Source organism: Gallinula chloropus (assembly GCF_964237585.1).
Source record: "Gallinula chloropus genome assembly, chromosome: 15".
NCBI lineage: Eukaryota > Metazoa > Chordata > Aves > Gruiformes > Rallidae > Gallinula > Gallinula chloropus.
This window is the reverse complement of record NC_140100.1, coordinates 13,905,795-13,925,735: the sequence shown is the minus strand read 5'-3', so window position 1 is coordinate 13,925,735 and position 19,941 is coordinate 13,905,795. Positions and strand designations below refer to the sequence as shown.

Sequence of the window (19,941 nt, the reverse complement as noted above, 5' to 3'; positions counted from 1 at the left end):
GCTTTTTCCATCAGCTGTGGTAGGTTCTGTTCAGGACTAGAACCTGATAAGTTTTAGTTAATGATAATTAGTTTTTCTCTGACAATGTCTTCCAGTAAATGAAAAGAAGGTTCAGGGTGCAGGAAGGAATGAAGAATTAGTACTTTAGCTATTCAACTTTCCCCATTTTCTATTCCTTGTTACATGGATCTTAAATCTTCAGTCCCTAACCCTTAAGATTAACCTACAGGAATCTCATTTTTAATCCAGGATTTCTCCCTTTTCTTGTTCTGTAAATCAAGATGATTTGCTTGTACAGCACCAGAACTAAACCAATCTTCTTTGCTATTTGAAGCCTCCAGCCAGAGGTGGGTCTGTGCTTCAGAAATAGTGCAACAAAGGTTTCTAAAATCATATGATACTGCCAGGCCATTGGTGAAGGGCATGTAAGACTTTCCAAAACAGACTCTAGTTGTTTTTATTGTTGTAAAATAATTAATTTAAAATTTTACTTTAAGGACATAAGAGATAGGCAAGTATTATATTGGTTCCTTAATGAAAGATTAATCCTGTCTCCTATGACATCCTGATAGCAAAGCTGAGAAATTGTGGGATAAATGAGTGGACAGTGAGGTGGGTTGAGAACTGGCTGTTGGGCCGAGCTCAGAGGGTGGTGATCAGTGGAGCAGAGTCTGGCTGGAGACCTGTGACTAATGGTGTTCCCCAGGGGTCGGTGTTGGGTCTGGTCTTGTTTAATATCTTCATCAACAACCTTGATGAGGGAACAGTGTCCCCCCTCAGCCAGTTCCCGATGACCCAGAGCTGGGAGGGGTGGCTGACAGGCAGGACACTGCGCTGCCATCCAGCGAGGCCTGGACAGGCCGCAGAGCTGGGCAGGGGGAAACCAGATGGGGTTTGAAAAAAGCAAGTGGAGAGTCTGGCCCCTGGGAAGGAATAACTGCTGGAATCAGTACAGGCTGGGGGTGACCTGCTGGAGAGGAGCTCTGCGGAGAAGGACCTGGGAGTCCTGGTGGGTGACAGGGTGGCCATGAGCCAGCAGTGTGCCCTGGGGGCTGAGAGAGACAATGGGATCCTGGGGGGCATCAAGAGGAGTGTGGCCAGCAGGTCACAGGAGGGGATCCTCCCCATCTGCTCTGCCCTGCTCAGGCCCCACCTGGAGTGTTGTGTCCAGTTCTGGGCTCCCTGGGATGAAAAAGACAGGGATCTCCTGGAGAGAGTCCAGAGGAGGCTGCGGAGATGATGAAGGGCCTGGAGCATCTCCCCTGTGAGGAAAGGCTGAGTGAGCTGGGGCTGTTCAGCCTGGAGAGAAGAAGACTAAGGGGGGACCTTGTTAATGTTTATCAATATCTGAAGGATGGGATGCAGGGGGAAATGGGCAGCCCCTTTTCAGTGTCTGTGGGGACAGGACAAGGGGCAATGGCTGCAAGTTGGAGCACAGGAAATTCCACAGCAACATGGGGAAGAACTTTTCCCCAGTGAGGGTGAGGGAGCCCTGGGACAGGCTGCCCAGGGGGTGTGGAGTCTCCATCTCTGGAGAGATTCCAGCCCCGTCTGGACGCCGCCCTGTGCAATATGAGCTGGGGAGCTGCTTTGGCAGGGGGTTGGACCCCATGGGCTCTCCAGGTCCCTTCCAACACCTGGGATTCTGTGAATGGAGTCCATTGGCCTATTGATCCTGACATGAACAACAGTAGAAATCTCAAAACACACAAAAATATTTCTTCAAGATGTCTACCAGAGTGAAACAAAGAAACAAACAATAAACCCAGAAATGCAACTGCCAGGGACACAGCCCTTAATTGTCTGGCAAAAACATTCATGAGAACAGGTGGGTCAATGAACAATCTCATGAGATTCATCTGCTATAAAACTTTGAGATCCAATTTAAGTACTGATCTTTTAAGGAATGAGAAGTCCCTACCACACACACAAAATTATGACAACTTCTTCTGAAAATGTTTCCTGCAAATGCAGAACGGCTGGAGGTGCCTCCTGAAGCTAGTAGTAAAAAGTAGGGAATTAAAAGTCAGTTTTTTTCCAAGACTATTTCCATGGTGACTTCATCTCTAACACATCTGCAAGTCTAGGTGAGAACTCCATGTTCAACCTAAACTGTTACTCCAAATACGGGATTGTTAGAAAGGAACAGGGTGTTTAGCAAATTGTAGTGTTTTGACTCAAAGCATTGTACAGCAGATGGAGCTACAAGTATGGCCTGTGAATAGCCACCTACACACGAGAACACAGGGGGATAATAAATATACCTCATGTATCCATCAAGCAATTATCTTAAAACAATTTTTCTTTCTCCTGCAAAATGACACACAGAAGTTCACTTCTGTGCACAGAAGTTCCCAACAAAGCAGTTCCCCAAGGTTCCCACCCAGAGACTGAAAAGCAAGCAATGTGATCAGCTTGCAGTGCTCACTCAGGCATCACACAAAGGTTCTTTTTTTCAGCAGTTTCTACAATTACATCACCTGTGCTCCTGGTAAGAGGAGATAAAAGCAGGACCGGGATGCCTGCCACCTTCATCTGAAAGGGCTGAGGTATAACACGTGTTGCTTCACCATAAATCAGTGACACAAGGTTTGTCCTGGAAGACCATGTGTCCAACCATTATCACACTTCCCAAGAAAACCGTTACTTTACCAGAAGTCACTGCAAGGCCTCCACAGGTTCAGAGTTTAGATACACCACTACAGGAGCACACTATTTTTTAAGTAATGCTGTATTAGGAAAAAAAATAGAATCTTTCTTGATTACATAAACACAGATAATGTGTTAAAACCAGTATCATTTTAGGCCTTAACTGATTTCCAGTCATAATCTGTATGCTCAAGACTAAACAATTCCCCACTTTTAATCATCTGAATAAACCACAAACTGTTAAAGGTGTAAATCTGCACGATGAGTTCTGAAGGCAACTACCATGTATGACACATTTAAAGTGTGATTAAAGTGAAAATTGATAAGGTGGTGCCTGTCCTCAATGTCCATAAGTAGCAGTGGACAATCCTCTGATGAGGCTGGCTCTGTTATCTCTTGCTAACACCATCCTAAGGCACTGTGAGACTCTTGGGGTTCTTGTGTTCTTAGAATTGTTGCATAGCTGTGAGGTTTGTATCTACTCAACCGAAGATATAAAACTCTTTTTCAGATGCAAATTTAAGCCAGCTGCTGGTTAATGGTTGAATTATACATTTAGAAAACCTACAGGACCCTTCTGCCCAGGTGAGTTCCTGTTGATAATTCCAGAGACTGTTGATAATTCCAATTGTGTTGATAATTCCCAAGGAGTCCTGCACACTCAGAAATCCTCTCTAATTACACATGCTATTTCACAGCAGTTCAAATTACTTTCTTGCTACAGCCTTCAAAAAATTAGTACTGAAAGAAGCAGCTACATTCAAAACCAGCTGTTTTGAGTTAATCTACCAAAGTTAATAATAAACAAACAAGAACACCAGCTTGACAATTTCTTACTAACATGCAGCTTTCTACCTTTGCCGTTCAGATCAGGGGTTTGAGAGAGAAGTTCTGTATCAATCTAGGCAGATACGTGCTAACCTAAAGTAATTTTTACTTTACTCACAAGAAAAAGGTATCATCATCTAGTAACACTTCATCTCATTAAAAAGCACCCAAAACCCCCCCATGTTTTCATAAACATAAGCAGGTTATGAAATAACTGACCTAAACCAATTGAACTAAACAGAATATAAATGAGACTATCAGGAAGCCAATGAGAAGTTTGTGATGTAAGGTACGTGCACCCCCTCAAGGCAAAGGCTGGAACAGCTTTGGCCTCAGCACTCATCAACACTCACTAGGGAATCCAGCTGGCACAAGCCCTTCAGTGATGTTGTACACAGGGCAGTGAGATACACGTAATGCTGGGGTGTTGGGTGACTGCAGGCTGAATATGAGCCAGCAGTGTGCCCAGGCAGCCAGGAAAGCCAATGGCATCCTGGCTTGTGTCAGAAATAGTGGGGCCAGTAGGTCTGGGGAGGGGATTGTGCCCCTGGACTGGGCACTGGTGAGGCTGCACCTCGAGGGCTGGGTCCAGTTCTGGGCTCCTCACCATAAGAAGGACATTGAGGTCCTGCAGCGAGTCCAGAGAAGGGCAACCAGGCTGGGGAAGGGGCTGGAGGGCAAATCCTCTGAGGAGCAGCTGAGGGAGCTGGGGGTGTTCAGCCTGGAGAAGAGGAGGCTGAGGGGAGACCTTCTCCCCACCTCCCCTGCCCTGCCAGGAGGGTGCAGAGAGGTGGGCGATGGTCTCTTCAGCCAGGGGACAGGAGATGGGACAAGGGGCAATGGGCTCAAGCTGTGCCAGGGCAGGGTCAGAGCAGATGGGAGGGAAAAGTTCTTCCCTGGCAGAGTTGTCAGGGCCTGGCCCAGGCTGCCCAGGGAGGGGCTGAGTCCCCTTCCCTGGGTGTGTTTAACAGACGGGGAGATGAGGTGCTCAGGGATCTGGTTTAGCTCAGGATGGGAATGGTTGGACTGGATGATCTTAAAGGTCCTTTCCAACCTGGTAATTCTGTGATTCTGTACACATCACATTTATACAGAGTACAAGCAGAATTTGGTTTAATTAACAATGCAGGAGAAGCCTGATCAGTATGTGGTACTTTAATCCAAAAGCTAAGGTACTGAAGATCCCATTTGTATGGGCAGAACATTCTTGGTCATCTCCTCCTCCCAAACCACGAGCACATATCTCGAGGCTGGAATTCCAAAAGTTCACAGAGTGGTGAGGATGGAAAGGCTTAAAATTCCAGCAGGACTCTGAGAGCACTGTGTAGTGTTCTTGGAGGCATCTTGTCTTCTTTCAGTTCAGGCAGTTAATTAGAATGATTTAGATAGGACAAACTGAAAATTAAGGACTAAGTTTCATAAACAGATTGCTTAAACAAAAAGCCCAAGAAAGACAAAGAAGTCTTGCCCAGAACACTGCTTTAGAGATGTCCAGAAATACAAATGATGTGGTACTGGGATAAGACCAAGAACAGTGTCCATGCTCAGAAAACAAAAAAGGGAAATGCATGACATTGGCAAATTGGCCTCATGGAACAGGTTAAATGCCACTTTGTCAGACTCTAAAACCTCAGTCATCAATCACAAAGAGCAAGTCACTGTGTCACTGCCACTGTTTGGCATCAGTTTTGTAAAAGAAACATCAAACAAACCATCTCCTAATGTGCCAAACCCAAACTCAGTGAAGTAAATACTTACTGAGACCACACTTCTACCAGGAAAACGCTTTTCTTGGGATGAAAAGCTTTTTAGTAAGACCTCAAAAAACCCTTTATTCTTAAAGATCTTCTATTTTCTCATGTCCCTGTCAGCTCTTCAGCAATGATCTTCCACAATTCCTGTAGGAGTGGAAATAAACCAATCAGGGATTTTCTCAGATCAGTAGCTTGCAATTATGAACAAGTTCAACATGGCCACTGGAAGACAAGTTTTAAGGTACACCCCATGGGTACTATCCATAGACAATAATGAAGATGAAAACCAGACCACTTAAGTTCTGTAAATGAGTATACAACTTGTCTGCCACACAGAAGATTGTTAAGCAGACTATAACTCCTCATCACGGTGTCCTTATTTGTGGCAGTATACTTCATGATACACAGGCACCTGAAAAATGCATGTATTTCAAACAAATTTCCACAAAAAGGCTAGGGAATGAGTTCACACACTTAGGCACAATCTAGGCATTTCTGTATACTTGTAAGACTTATTTTAAAGTTTTGCCTGCATGTTTTATGCCTGAAGGTATCAGCATTAAGTAAAATAAATCAATCTCATGATGTAATTGTGGCCCCTGTACTCTTACTGCACACACATAGTGCAGAAGACAGTGATATCATGTTGACTACAGCAGCATCATTTCTTGTTATAAGATTTGCCAGCAGTACAAGATTTCAAGGGAACATACAAACAGGAGGAAATCAACTTTTTAAAAGGGCAGAGACTGGCAGGACAAGGGGGATGGAGTGAAGCTGAAGGAGGGAAGGGTTAGATGAGATATTAGGGGGAAGTTCTTTCCAGAGAGAGTGGTGAGGGGCTGGAACAGGCTGCCCAGAGAGGGGGTGGATGCCCCGTCCCTGGGGGTGTTCAAGGCCAGGTTGGATGGGGCCCTGGGCAACTTTGTGTAGCTCCAGGCCTGGAGGTTGGTGGCCCTGCCTGTGGCAGGGGGGTTGGAGCTCTGTGATCCTTGGGGTCCCTTCCAACCCAGACCAGTCTGGGATTCTGTGATTTCTAAGTTCTCTAAAGTGATGTGTTAGATTGTATCAGTCTAGAAGTAAGCAAGCTATTAGCTACCCTGCACAATATTCGTAAGAGCAGACAACTGGAAAAAAAAAAAGAGAAAGAGAACCAGAAGTGCTTGGGAGGTAATTAGATAGCCACAAATATTATATTTGACATGTTTCTGGGTAACAGAAGTTTGCAGTTAATCGACTTCTTCATAGATATTACCAGATTACTTCCACAAAAGGAATTACTAAAACTATAAAATGAAAGCTCTTCTATAAGCAAATAAATGTGAAGAGATATTGGCCCCTTTTTCTGGTAAATCAGAAAAATTGTATTTTACAAAGTAATACAGCTTGTTTCTTAACATTTGAGGAAATGAGTGTTATCTGAGCCACTGCACTGCTGGTGATAGAAAAGGGAACATTATGTCAACACAGTATAGATTATGTAAACACAAACAAGAATCATTTAAAGAGAACAAAAAGCTAAATGAAAATAAATGAAAAGGTAATGTTTATCCTCCAGTTCTCACCTCTTGTTAAGCAAACAGCTGCAAACTCATTTGAGGTGATTAGCCCAGTGCATTACATTTATTTTAATGAATGTCACTTACCAATTGCTCAATTCGTTCATAAACAAGAAACTGGCAGAAATCAACCTTAATGGGCTCCACAGTATATTTCATTTTTCTATCTTGGAGGTTCTCCAAATCATTTAAATTATTTCTGAAGTGACTGTAGGCTTCACATGTAACATCCATATGTCTCAAAGTGAAGTTCAGCCTGGCAAGAGAACATTGAATTGAAAATGCCTCTCCTGTACTGACATGTCACATAGCTATGGAACTCTCCACAGCTACTGGAAGATGTGGGTCTTCTCAGTGCCATAACTGACTTTGAGAGCCCAGTAATCCCACCACTGCTCCTGAAAGGCAGACAAGCCTTACACTAGCATCGACACACAACTCTGGGATGAGGCTTTTCCGCTGATTTTAAGGCACTCTGACACAACAGGATCATCAGCTTGGCTTCCTGGGCAAAATACCCCACAAGAATTGCTATTGCTTATGTATCTCCAGAGATTTAAGCAAAGCTCATCTATACAGCAGTTGATGAGTGGACTGCAACACAAGGCTACTTAAAAACATTCTGTGATTCCTTGTAACAGAACATGAGAAACTGTTAGAGAGATACTTGGCTGGGAAACACAGACCCTTATTCTAAACCACCTCATTCCACTCTATGACCCCCAAAACATACAGGAAATGTTGTCAGGCATTGTAGAATACACCAGTTTAGCCCCCTTTTTATCCTTATTTGCACAGAGGTTATCTGATGGGATACCAACAATAGCTGAACTCTTGTGGAAGTCAAATTCTGAACTGATAAAAATTAAACACATCCAAAACCAAACGCTTGTCCTAAGCATATGCTGCAGCCTGTGATCAACCAAGGCAATGAAAACAAGAAGCTGAGCTTCAATCAAATCAGGTGTTCCATCCAAATAAGGAAAGCACATAAAGTTTTTAGTGCTTTTTCTTTTCAGCTCTTAGCAATACTTACCTTTTTTCTACTGCAAGGTAAACTGTGCAAGAATTCCTCAAGTTGTGTGTGATTCTGTACAGTGTTCTGAACAAGGCATCTGTCAGATCATCATCATAGAACACTACCAAAAAGAAAAGATTAAGAGCATAAAATATATGTGCTTAAGGGTACTATGTACTTAAATCTCAGGTATTAAACAACAACAGGCTTTGGTTTGATTATTCTAATCAAACAAGTCAGTATTTTAACTAAATCCCAATGTATATTTTTAATGGCAACAACTGACCCTGTTACAGTACCCACTGCTGTTATTAATGTAATGGCTTTCTTTCAGATTTCTCTCCTATCAATGTTTCTGTCAGACAACTTACAAAACTTTAACAAGGATTTTCTCAGCCTGGAAGAACCTTTCTGCACAGCTAAAAAAGGCAGGCTCCCACAAGGTATTTCTTACAAAAATACAAAAAAGCAGTAGCTGACACACCATTATAACTGTATCTCCTTGGAAAGCAGGCTTGCAACACCTTTCAACAGCCTAACTAAAACCAGCCCTCCTTTATTTACTTATCAAAACAACAAAGGTTTTTCCATACAGATAAGGGAGCCTGTCATTTTTCAGTCTTTCCCTTAAGCAAGAAAAAAAACCAACCAAACAACAAACAGACAGATAGCCAAAGGCAGAGACTGTATTGACAAGTGGCAAGTGCAGCATATGAAACTGTTTTTCACAGTATAGAATGTATTATATTAGTCTAACCACCTATTTATGATAATTTGCATAAAGGTTACATGATGCAGACAAAGGTAGGACAACAAAACTCTTCTGAAAGTCAAATTCACCACTGGTGACTGTGTTCTCCCAGTAACTTAGAAATAATTACCACCCCAAAGGAAAAAAAATAAATACAGGCAGGAACACCTAAGCCAAAGCTTTGATAAATTAGCCAAGTATCTGACCTTTTAGACTTTAAGATCAGACTAGATAATTGTTTAAATTATTACTCAAGTGTTTGATTTAAAAGCTTACTGTTCATATTTTCTTACCATCAGCTGCCATGATCACAGTACAGTGGTCATGCAAATCAGCAACCTCTTCTTCAGACCAGCTATAAGGGGCTTCAGGATCTGTAATAAAGAATATGGCTTTGATGTGCATGACTCAATGTCTCAAAATGATTGACAGCTGGAAAAAAGAAACTTAACTCCCGTGGTCATCTGCTCCTCCATAGTGAAACACCCCACTTAAGGTAAATGAAAACATCCCTCTTCATTCTGTAAAGTTCCCTGCAGTCCTTTGCTGTCTCTGTGTTACTGGCAAGAGTAAGCTTTGACTTTAGCATTTAAAACCAATTACTACTCTGTAGAGAGATCACTAATTTAAATAATTATTTAATTAAATAATTAATGAAACCCCAAATGCATCTTTGCATAACTTTCAATTAAGCTTCCTACTTCATCATGCTTTCTAAAATATAGAAACTCTCTGAAAGTATAAAAAACATACAGCCTTTTCAGTTGACAGTATCAAGTATTTTCATTAACCGTAATTTTTTGGGGTCCAAGGAGGCTTTTGAAAGTGTAAAGGATGTTTCCACTTGCTTAAATGGTTGTTCTATTTTTCAGAAGCATTATCTGAAATTCAACTGATGATATCAAGATCTGTAAAGGAGGCTTCCTGTAACCCAGTGCTACAATTTCATGTGCACCTTGCAATCATTAGAAAGAAAGTTTTAGTGATCTGCTTAATTATCATTAATTGCACTTTAAATGTACTCAAGTTAGCTGCCTTATTTTGCTAAAAGCAGAACACATTCCCTTGGAAAACCCAAAATACAACATATTGAACACTATGTTTGGAACAAGTGTTTATAGATCTTTAAATTATCCCCTACCCTCCTCACCACCTCTTACAGTCTGGTATTCGCTCAGCTGTAAGCTACACACCAGCACATCACCAAACCCTGGACTACAGCCACTCATCTCCACGTCACTGTGCCTGGATTCCATCAGCACCATGGAACAGACCTCTGGGTTTGTGCCTCTGGGTTTTGCCTTCAGTAAAACACAGTCATGCCCTGCCTGTCCTCAGTCTGTCACTAAACCCTTCCTTACTCACTCATGTGGCAATGATGCACCTAAAGACAACTGTGTACATTCAAGTATTTTTCCAGAGGTGTATGTGCTGGAGGATTTACTTCATAAACAACAGAAGAAGCTTCTCTTGATGGCTCTGAAGTAAAAAAAAAAACAACCAACCAACAACCCCAAGCAAACTATCAAACCCTATCTGAAAAGGTCCACTTGTAACCACCTACCAGTGCAGAATTCATCTTTCAGCCAGTCCAGTTCTTTGACTTTAACTTCCCCTCCTGTGGGTGGAGAAAGATCACATCAGTCACAAACAGCCTCTGTACTGAGCCAAGTGATAACGTTCTGTTAGCAGGACACTGAAACATAGAAAGCTGAACATCATTCACAGCACAAAACCAGGTTTCCACTCGGAAGAGATCAGCGTGAGCTTACGGGTGAGAAAGACAACTTATGTTCTCTTTTACATGTCTCACCCCAGAACACTTCTCCTTTCCAGGGTTCTACCTCTGTCATTCACACTCTGTCCATGTGCCGCTTGGCACCTTAATATCTGTGACCCTCTCGAGTACCGAAGCGGAACACACACAATGACCGTGTGGGAAATGCAGCTGGTCTGAAAGGATGACAAAAGTAGTATTTGGCTCTTCTGAAAAGGAAGTTGTCCCATTATGGGCCACATGCAGACATCCTGCATCTTTCTGTATAAATCAGCCACTGTTGACCAAGACAAAACCTGTTTTTACCAGCGAGTACACCAGGCAGTCAATGACTGTGCTGCTTAATCACAGAGCAGTTCATACACAGGCAATTGCACAAACACCGACTGTACAGCACTTACCTCCTGGCTCCATCAGGTGTTTGTTTAATGCAACATTTTGCTCACACATGGCCAGAAGATCTTCACCAACATCTGTAAAGAAGTGATGATGATATTCAAAAGAAGAGTACTTTTCTTGGGCCCTGCATGCCCCTGACATCTCAAGACCATCGCTCTAAGTTTCTCTCAAGCTGAAAAGATTAAGAAAAATTCAGAGCAAGTCTATGCACTGATGGATACTACTTCCCTGGTATCCTTCCTTGTGTCTTTCAGCTCTAAGCCACCCTTGAAGAAAGAAGTCAGAGCTCTAATACTACCTCTTTTAATCTAGGCATAGTAGACACACATTGACTTCACAGCAATGTAACTTGCCCTTAAACTCTTGTGCTCAAGTATTTCTGCTTCAGAGTTGGACTTGATGATCATTATGGGTCCCTTCCAACTCAGTATATTCTATGATTCTAGATTCTATGGTTCAAGTTTTTGTTATTCTTCAATAAACGCCTTTATACTAATTAATAAAACTAAAACTGAACAGATGAAGATGAAAACACCATAAAGCATGGTGGTTTTGATGTTTCATTAAAATATTTTACTGAAAATAACTGCGTTACCTGTGCAATAAACCCTCCTGGCAGCTGTTCCCATGATAATGCTTGTCATTCCAGTGCCACCTCCAAGCTCTAGCACTGAGCAAGACCTGAACGTGTCCCGTTTGAACAGAATGTAATCGGCAAGAAGAAAGGCTGCATGCCAGACCTGTGGAGAAGGGAAGCAGTTAAAGCTGAGGCAATTCTGAACCACAATCCACAAACAGCAAGATACTACAAGGCAGAGTACATACTTGTTTCCCAACATCCTCTAAGGGGGTTGCCATAGTATGCTCTGTGAAAATGAAAATAGAGCAGAAATGATTCTCTCAAAATGTTGTTCAAATCAAGTTCCATAGTGGCAGATTTGAAAATCAGGTCAGATTTCCCTTACAAATCCAGAACTTCACACTCCCCATTCTATATAATAGCACTAGATAATGCTCAACACCCCACTCTAAGGAGCACTAGCTTCCACAGCTATGCTTGTGCCCAAATCCCTTCTGGAGAAAAATTTTACAAATATTTCCAATATCAAAGTATTGTGTTTGTTTTATTACCTCCTTTCATTGACAACTGCTGCTCCATTTCTGAAGAAAACCTGTTTTTCTTTTGTTTCACACAAACACATTTATTCCATTTCTCCTTGACTACAAGCCTACTCTTTACCTATTTTAACGACGTCACTGCAAGCGTATTCTTGTTCTTCATCTTCAAAAGCATCTTCTTTCCCTTTCATCAGAATCACAGGGTACACTCTGTGCCTCAAAAGATCCTCTGCTTCCAAATCAGAGGCACTTCGAGGTCTTCTGACCACTTCCAAGTCTCCATCGTCGTCTAGCCGAGCTTCTAGTCCTTCACTACTTAATTCTCTTTCTTTTTTTAGATTATCCCTGTCTTTGTCACATGGTTCATCTGCACCACTGTCCTGCTGTTCTCTTCCTGCCATAGCTCCTTCCACATGTTTCTGGGATGCTGAATCTTCTGTATTCCAAAGGAGTCTGAAATACGACATGAACACTGTAAGAACAAAGAGGGTTGGGAAAAGTTAACCACCAGGTAGGAACAGACCCTGTAAGCAGCTTCTACATGCATGAAATGTTGGCATGTATTTCACATATTAAAACTCTAAAGGATAAAATATTATACATATAACTTGAAATATAGTTCAATATGGCTGCTATTAAGTTCTGTCAGCAGAAATAAATGAAGCACTCTCACAGTCTGCTGGCTGACTCAGCATCTACACAGGCACAACACACCCTTCCATCTGATTTAGTAACAGTTATTTTAACAACTGGCAGAGGAGATAGGATGGGTTCTTACATCCTGCAAAAGGTCTTCTGTTGAGACAAGCTCAGACCAAGTTGAAGGAAGAATTAATACAAGTTAGACTCTGTTCATTTCTTTTAAGATTTAACCTGTATCTTAGAGGAAACAAACACATTCTAGTAGAAAGCAAGAAGGGTTTTTTTTATTTTATTTTAAAAGTCTTTGTGAATTCAAGCAATTTCAAGCCTTGAAATCAGCTTAGTATTAGAATGAGAGAGCAGGCATAAGCTCACAGGAGTGAGCTTGCTGAAGCCAGACATGCTGACACTTTTTTCTTTGTTTTTTGTTGGGTTTTTTTTTAAGTCTTCAAAGTGAATCACTGAAGAGATGAAATGAGTGAGGCCATTGTTCTCAATAAACCAATTAATTAAAAGCTTTTGCAACCAGCATCCAGTGATGTTAGTATGTATTAAAAATTTGAAGTAATCCAAACATGTACACCTTGCAGTTTTATTTATAAGAATCTGTATTTTCTGAATACAACACATGAGGAAGGACAAACATTTGTCCTTCCATCCACAGTGGATCTCAGCCCTACAGCAGTGCTTATGCACTGTGCCTGACTGAAGGGGCCAGCCATGGAACACAGCATCATGGAATTTGATTCACCTGCTGAGGTACAAGATCAGTGCTTGTAGACATCTTGGGCTCGGTACCATTAGCCTAAAATCACACACAATGTGAATACCCATGAATATGACTAGTGAAAGAGGTTGATACCAGCAGAAATGTCTTAACTATGTTCATTCCCACCAAAAGGGAAGAGGTAAGTGCTGGCCACCATTGCTTTCAACAGCCTCACCATTTATGGAGTCCTATTCCAGTTTCTTTAGATGGCAAGATGTTCAAAGTTGTTCTACTGTAACCTAAGAGTTCTTCCCCAGAGAGACCATTTCCAGCTAGAGCTAATAAAATCTTCTTTGCATGTCCAAGAATGAGAAAACTTTTAAGTTATTCACTGTTTGCATAACGAGAAGATTAAACTGATCTGACTATTTGACAAATTAATTAAATTATTTTGCTCTTCAAGTCCATTCTGATCCTCAGTATGTAAAAAGGTGCAGGATACATTTGACCCAAAAATCCCTAAAGAACATGGGTGACAGTGGTAGACCATTGACATGAGTATAAGCTGTCACACTACAATCCAATTCTTGTCTTAATACATAATTTCCCAGACCAACTACATTCAGAGATGGTAGCACATGTCATTTTGTTCCATTGAAAGGTTCTTTCTAACAAGCAAAATCACAGCAACCAATGTCCAACAGCATTAATTTACCTGGTCAGGGTCAAAATTATTATCCACCTCTCTGTCAAGCCTTTTTTTCTTTTACTTTGTCATATGCTACAGCAGCTGCAAAATGTAGTCTTTTTATGCCAAACTGGATTTGGAAAAACAATTAACACTTCCGTCCCAGCAGGAGCAGTACTTTTCTACAGAACATTTTACCAGCAGCTTCAAGGTCAGTTTCCTTGACAACTTTACAGAAGCCTCCAAGCTGACAGTCAATCAGAGGCACTGCCAATTCACTGCCACTACAGCCTTGGCTTTTGCAATTACCTAAGTCAGTTAAAACCACTGCTATCCTGAGCAAACAAAAACACACCCCAAAACCAACTAACCAAGCAAAAACCCTCAAAGCTGTTAGGCTCCTCTGGAACAGATGGTAAATAACCACATACAGATTTTATAAAAAAATTAGAAATTCATTACTGACAATTTTTAGTTTAAACTTATTACACTACCTAAACCCAGCTTCTTGTGTTTGGATGCAAGAAACAGTCCAACTTTTTAACATGATTCCCAAAGTGCTATATTGAGATTATAGGTAAATGAACAAATAAGTAAATAAAATTAAACCTGCAAGCAAGGTAATTTGGTTACTTCTTCCCACAGAGTGATTCTTCTTATTTTAAGATGGGCTGTTTACAAAGTCTACAGTAATAGTTTTCATTTCAGTAGTTAATTTCAGGAGGAGAAAGCAGCTAGCCCTCTTCCTAAGGACTGAGTAGGATGTGATTCTGCTTCTAACAGGAATAAAATCTGTAATGATTAATATTAACCATTCACAGAAGGATTCAGACATTACAAAGATATGAACACACTTAAAATACAGCTCCATCAGTCTAAACACACGTTACCTGGTTGTCCAACTGCATTCAATCGCACCATGAGATGCCTTTTGCTTGGACAGTGTAAGTGAACGTCAGACAGCACAGTGTCACTTTTAAATGTGGGGTTATCCATCTCCTCCTGTGCTACATCTACCATGATGTGCTGGTGAGAGGAACATCTACAGTACCCAAACAGTCCCCAGTGAAGAGCTGTCACAAAGCAATCTGATACTCTTCCAGTAACAGGCCTCAAGTATCCTCATGACAAAGCTCCTGAGAAGACCTCTGGCAGAATGCGATCATGTAAGCTCCACCCCACTCCAACGAGGCAGGAAGTTGAGCATCGGGATATTCAACCTAAAACCAAACACAGACAGCTTTCAGTGACATCCTGGCACCTTTTGCACATTGCTCCAGCAGTATTTTAGAAGATAAAAATCAGATCACACTGTCCAATAAAGTTGCACTGCTCCAATGTCTCTTTTACAATGCTCCTACGAATCATCAAATACATAATGACAAGTAGCTCATGGGCAGGCACTGCATGTTTTAGGAAGAGCTAATAATTAGCTTGTGTTCCAAACAAAGTCACCCCAAAAAAATAGATGCACAGCCTTACAATAGTAAGACAGGGTCTTCAAAGGAACAGAAGGCCTGTCATGCACAACTTCACCATTTTAAGGGATCTTCCCTTCATAGGAATCTTCGCATTTTCTCAGAAATAGACAAAATCAGCAAAGGTATTATCATAGATTAACCTCACAAGTTTTTAAAAAGGAATATCTGCCCTTCCAGGAGAAAATTCAGCTCCTTTCAAGCACCCCCATTAGCGGGTAGTTACTATCTCCTGTCTTTGGTGCTCTTTACTCTTCCCCTGATAAAAACCACAAACACCTGAAATCATCCTCATTAGGTAATGCCCAGGGCCGGCCTGTCTCTCTGTCACAAGGCACAAATTAATTACTTCTTGTGAACAGAAAAATGAAGCCAACATTTCCCCGTGTTCTGTACAAGGTGACATTTTGTGAAACAACAGCACTGTCCCCCAAACCCGAGCCCAGCTTAGCTCACACACACACATCAGGCGTGACTGGAGCCGTGCAGTGAGCAGACCCCGGGCCCCAGCAGCCGGGAGCGCCTCTAGCACTGCTTGTGTCAAAACTGTAGACGACATTTCTTACGCTGGCACGAGCGCCTCGGCACCTCAAGCTGAGTTCTTTTATTATCTCATGGTGCCTGCACAAGATCATAAACACACAGGCTGCAAAGGCTTCAAGCGACACAGGCAGCCTGCGGGACTTGAGCTGTGAAGCTCTATTAACTTCTGCGAGACCTCATCCAGCCCCCGAACCTGCCCTTTGCCAGCACAGCCCTGCGCAAGCCGCATCCAACCCTGGCGCCGAGCAACACGGCGCGGCTTCCCCGGCACGGCGCGGGCAGGACGGGGCTGGGCCCTGCTTCGCGTCAGGGCCGCCTCTGCCCGGGGCGCTCCCGCCTCCTGCTCGGCAGCGCCAGCGCCGCCACGGCACCGCGGGTTCCCTCCCCGAGGCGGGGCGGCGGTGCCGGAGCGGCTCGGCGCGGAGGGGACGGGAGCGGGAAACACGAAGGCGCCGAGGCGAGCGCGACCCCTTCGGCGGAGCGACCCCACCTGCCTCCACCGGCCCGTCCCGCCGCCATGCCGGGAGCGACGGCTCCTTCCGGCGCAGGGCTGACGCCGCGCCCGCGCCCCGGCAGCCTGCGCGGTGCGGGGCCCCGGCTGGGGCGGCCGCGCTGCCTCCCTCGCTCCGCGCCGCCGGGATGGCGGCCGCTGCGCTGGGGTCTCCTCACGCTGAACCGGGCCCCAGGCCCGGGCCCGCATGCCCGGTGCCTGCCCCGCTTGCCACGGGGAGCGGCTGCTCGCTCGTTTTCCGGGTCAGGGCCGGCCCCGGTGGTGCCGGCGGTGCTGGAGATTCCCCTGTGCTCATGCGGGGGTTCTTTATTCAGCCACCCAGAGCTCAACCCTGGGCAGATAGCTAACCGGGGAGTCAGGGAACACCCACAGCCAAGGTCAGTCCTGTTGCCCTGTGTCTGACCCCCATTCTGCGTGTTTTGGCATTGCTCACCCTGTCTCAGTTCACCTGTATTCCATGCAAAACTTCCAATTTCGAAGCAAAAAATGGAAAAAAACCCCTAAAACTATATGGAGGCAAGTGGGCATTTCTTCCCTAGCCTGTGTCATGTCAGAACTCCGCTGCCACTGGGTGATCAGATGAAGCAATACCTGTATCTGCCCCCTTTTTGGGGGGATGGGAGATTTAGCCACTTAATTCTGCAGAGTTTTTAACTGGGTATCATTAACCATGTAAAATAAACCGAGGTGTGAGCAGGGACATCATACTGGAACGCTCTGGTAACAGAAGCTTATCTAACTCCCAGTGTTAAGCAACAGCTGAGTGTCAGTGCTTTAAGTAGTCACTGAACAGCCAAGCTCGCCTCCCGCCCAGAGCCGGCTGCTGGTCCGTGCTGCGTGTGGGGCTGTGTATCATAGAATCACAGAATCCCAGACTGGGCTGGGTTGGAAGGGACCCCAAGGATCACAGAGCTCCAACCCCCCCTGCCACAGGCAGGGCCACCAACCTCCAGGCCTGGAGCTACACAAGGTTGCCCAGGGCCACATCCAACCTGGCCTTGAACACCTCCAGGGATGGGGCACCCACCCCCTCTCTGGGCAGCCTGTTCCAGCCCCTCACCACTCTCTCTGGAAAGAGCTTCCCCCTAATATCTAATTTAAACCTTCCCTCCTTCAGCTTCACTCCATCCCCCTTGTCCTGCCAGTCTCTGCCCTATGAACAAGCTGATTCCCTCCTGTTTGTATGTAGCCCAGCTCCGCTGTCGGGAGGCTGCAGCTGGGTGTGATGCAGCTGACCACAGCCTGCAGCCTGGTCTCTGCAAAGTCACACACACAGATCTGCTCTGAGCTCTGTTCTACTGAAATTCCCCTGCAAGGGCGATTGAAGTTGGTTGTATCGTTCAGCAGGAGGATGCTGTTCAAAAGTGGGCATTTACATATTAATTGCTTGTTATATGATGGTCATGTCAATCGCTACAGATGATCCTTGTATTTTTCTTGAGTGGATGCTTGTGGGAAAGGACAAATTAAAGAATTGATGCTGGAAAAAACCCTTGGAATGATAATGCACAGTCTGTGTTTATTTCTAGATATCCGTCTCTCATCATCTGCATCCTTCTATAAAGGCTAAGGGTTATTAAGAGAATGAAGCAATCTTTCCCTGTTTTTTACAGTCTAGAGTGTTGAGTGGTAATAAAATGGAAATCACAGAGAGACATTCAGATCTCTCACTGGAGTTTCTGTGTGGAATTCTGCTGGATAAACATCTGAGAAAAATGCTTTGGAGATTTCTTTTCCTTTTGCCCGACTATTTTACTTCCTGTGGTGATATGCTGTCACATAAATTATTACTGCAGTTTCTCTGCTGGCATATTCCCCACTGCTATAAAGTGCTAACAACACCCAGGAAAACCAGATCATGTTTGTCACAAAATCTTACCAGTTTGCAACAATACACACTTCTGGTACGCAGAGTGTTACTGTAGGAGCAGCTATAAAGCTGGGTGTTTCACTGCAGCCCACAGCATCTTTCACACACAAAGGAACACTACATGAGAATTGCTGCTATCATTTCTTTTCATAAAAATGGAGCTACTTTGTAATTACTGTGTAATCGTTAGGCAAAGCAGGAATATCTTGTGGCTGCAGAAGTTATTAAAGGAGCCAGTGTGGCTGCAGACATGACGTGTGGGTGATGAGAGTTGTTTAGGGACAATCTAGCTCTGGAGGTGCAGTTTCTGTGCTATGCACAAGAGGGCTTTCGCAGGAAATTCCTGAGATCTACCTCTGTTTTAAAGACTAGGATGCTCCTCGGTTACATTTCCTATATTCCTCACAGCTATGTGAGCTAGGAATTTGCTTAAAGCAGCCCAAGAGTGTCCTTTCAGCACATCACAGCAGAAAGAAATGGACTTAAAGGAAATGACTGCTTTCTGGATGGTTTTTGCCCAATCCTTTCAAGGCCCAAAGGATTTTGCTAGAACAATTCCCTACAGAGCACCTTCTAACCAGCACTGCTGCAGGAGGCTCGAAGAAAACTGCACAGACAACTCTGAAAAATATGTATCACAGAGAAAATCTAATTCCTTAGGAACAGATAAGAGAACAGAGCTGATTCTAAGCAGACAGGAATAACCAGTGAATTAATACACCACTACCTACTTGGTCTTGGGCTGTGTGTTAGGAGATCCCTGGTAGCTCACAGTATCTTCCAGTACATACTGTACTGTCTCTTTGCTTGTCTTCTTTAATGCTGTGTCTACCAGAAGAAAATACATTCTGTGCTCTCATTAGGTCAGTAAAAGCAAAACCCAAAACAAACTGAAAGCTGTCAGATAGGAAAGAACCCAACAACCCATCATTTCAATCCTACTGCACTGGGGGTGTTGAAATGAGATACTAGTTTTCACTTAATCTTGTTTACTGGTATTCTGGTATGCAAAGTGCTTGAGACAAGTTCTTTAAGCCATCAAGCAGCAGAAATGTCAGGCAACACAGCGAATAAATGGACTGTTGGTCTAGGTGATAAACCAGTGAATAATTTGCTCCGCTCTCCAAGCATGTATGGCACCTCAGTTTTGGTCACTAGGCTGAAAACTCCTCACTAACTTCTTGAAGTTGCAAAGTGGATGACAGGAATAACTGAAAAAAAATCTTAAAGGGCAACTGCAGCTGTCAGCTTTTTTGTCTCCACATTTCCTGAATATCCATTTCTTCTTCCCAGGGGAAACTAAGAATCATAATGCCTCACCAGCAAGACAACTAAATTACAAAGCACTAACATTAGCAGCACAGAGCTACAATCCACAGTGATTTCTTTTTCATTAACTATTTTGAGGCTGTTCATAAGATACATTCACAGTCTCTGACTGTAGCATTTTCCTCATGGGCTATGGAACAATAATCCACATGCCTTTCACACCCCATCCTGACTCCTCACATCCAACACAAGCTGATTTGCACAGAAGTTTTTCTAAGAGAGAGGCATGTATGTCATGCCTCAGCTGATTCTTAGAACAATGTCAACCCAGTGACTGATTGCAAGCAGCAAGAATCTCTCTCTTTAGTTAGGGGAAA

General features: G+C 43.5%; 1 protein-coding gene across 1 annotated transcript; it reads right to left on the bottom strand.

The window, feature by feature from the left end:
* Positions 1 to 4,580: 4,580 nt before the first annotated feature.
* Positions 4,581 to 16,425, bottom strand: METTL22 (methyltransferase 22, Kin17 lysine). The gene is made up of 11 exons (XM_084270955.1): positions 16,405 to 16,425; positions 14,784 to 15,113; positions 11,976 to 12,326; positions 11,561 to 11,601; positions 11,331 to 11,475; positions 10,738 to 10,809; positions 10,124 to 10,177; positions 8,853 to 8,933; positions 7,827 to 7,929; positions 6,878 to 7,046; positions 4,581 to 5,375 (listed from the first exon to the last, which is right to left on the bottom strand). Exons 2-11 carry the CDS (start codon positions 14,911 to 14,913, stop codon positions 5,334 to 5,336), a joined length of 1,188 nt encoding a protein of 395 aa, XP_084127081.1. The 5' UTR covers positions 14,914 to 15,113; positions 16,405 to 16,425; the 3' UTR covers positions 4,581 to 5,333.
* Positions 16,426 to 19,941: the final 3,516 nt, after the last annotated feature.

What these genes read in the sequence shown, in the direction of transcription:
- METTL22 (XM_084270955.1), bottom strand. Translation starts at nt 14,913, where the DNA reads ATGGTAGATGTAGCACAGGAGGAGATGGATAACCCCACATTTAAAAGT. An exon ending in GAAAGATGAATTCTGCACTG is followed by an intron (nt 8,934 to 10,123) that starts GTAGGTGGTTAC and finishes TCTTTATTACAG; the next exon opens with ATCCTGAAGCCCCTTATAGC. An exon ending in TACCTTGCAGTAGAAAAAAG is followed by an intron (nt 7,047 to 7,826) that starts GTAAGTATTGCT and finishes TTCTCTTGCCAG; the next exon opens with GCTGAACTTCACTTTGAGAC.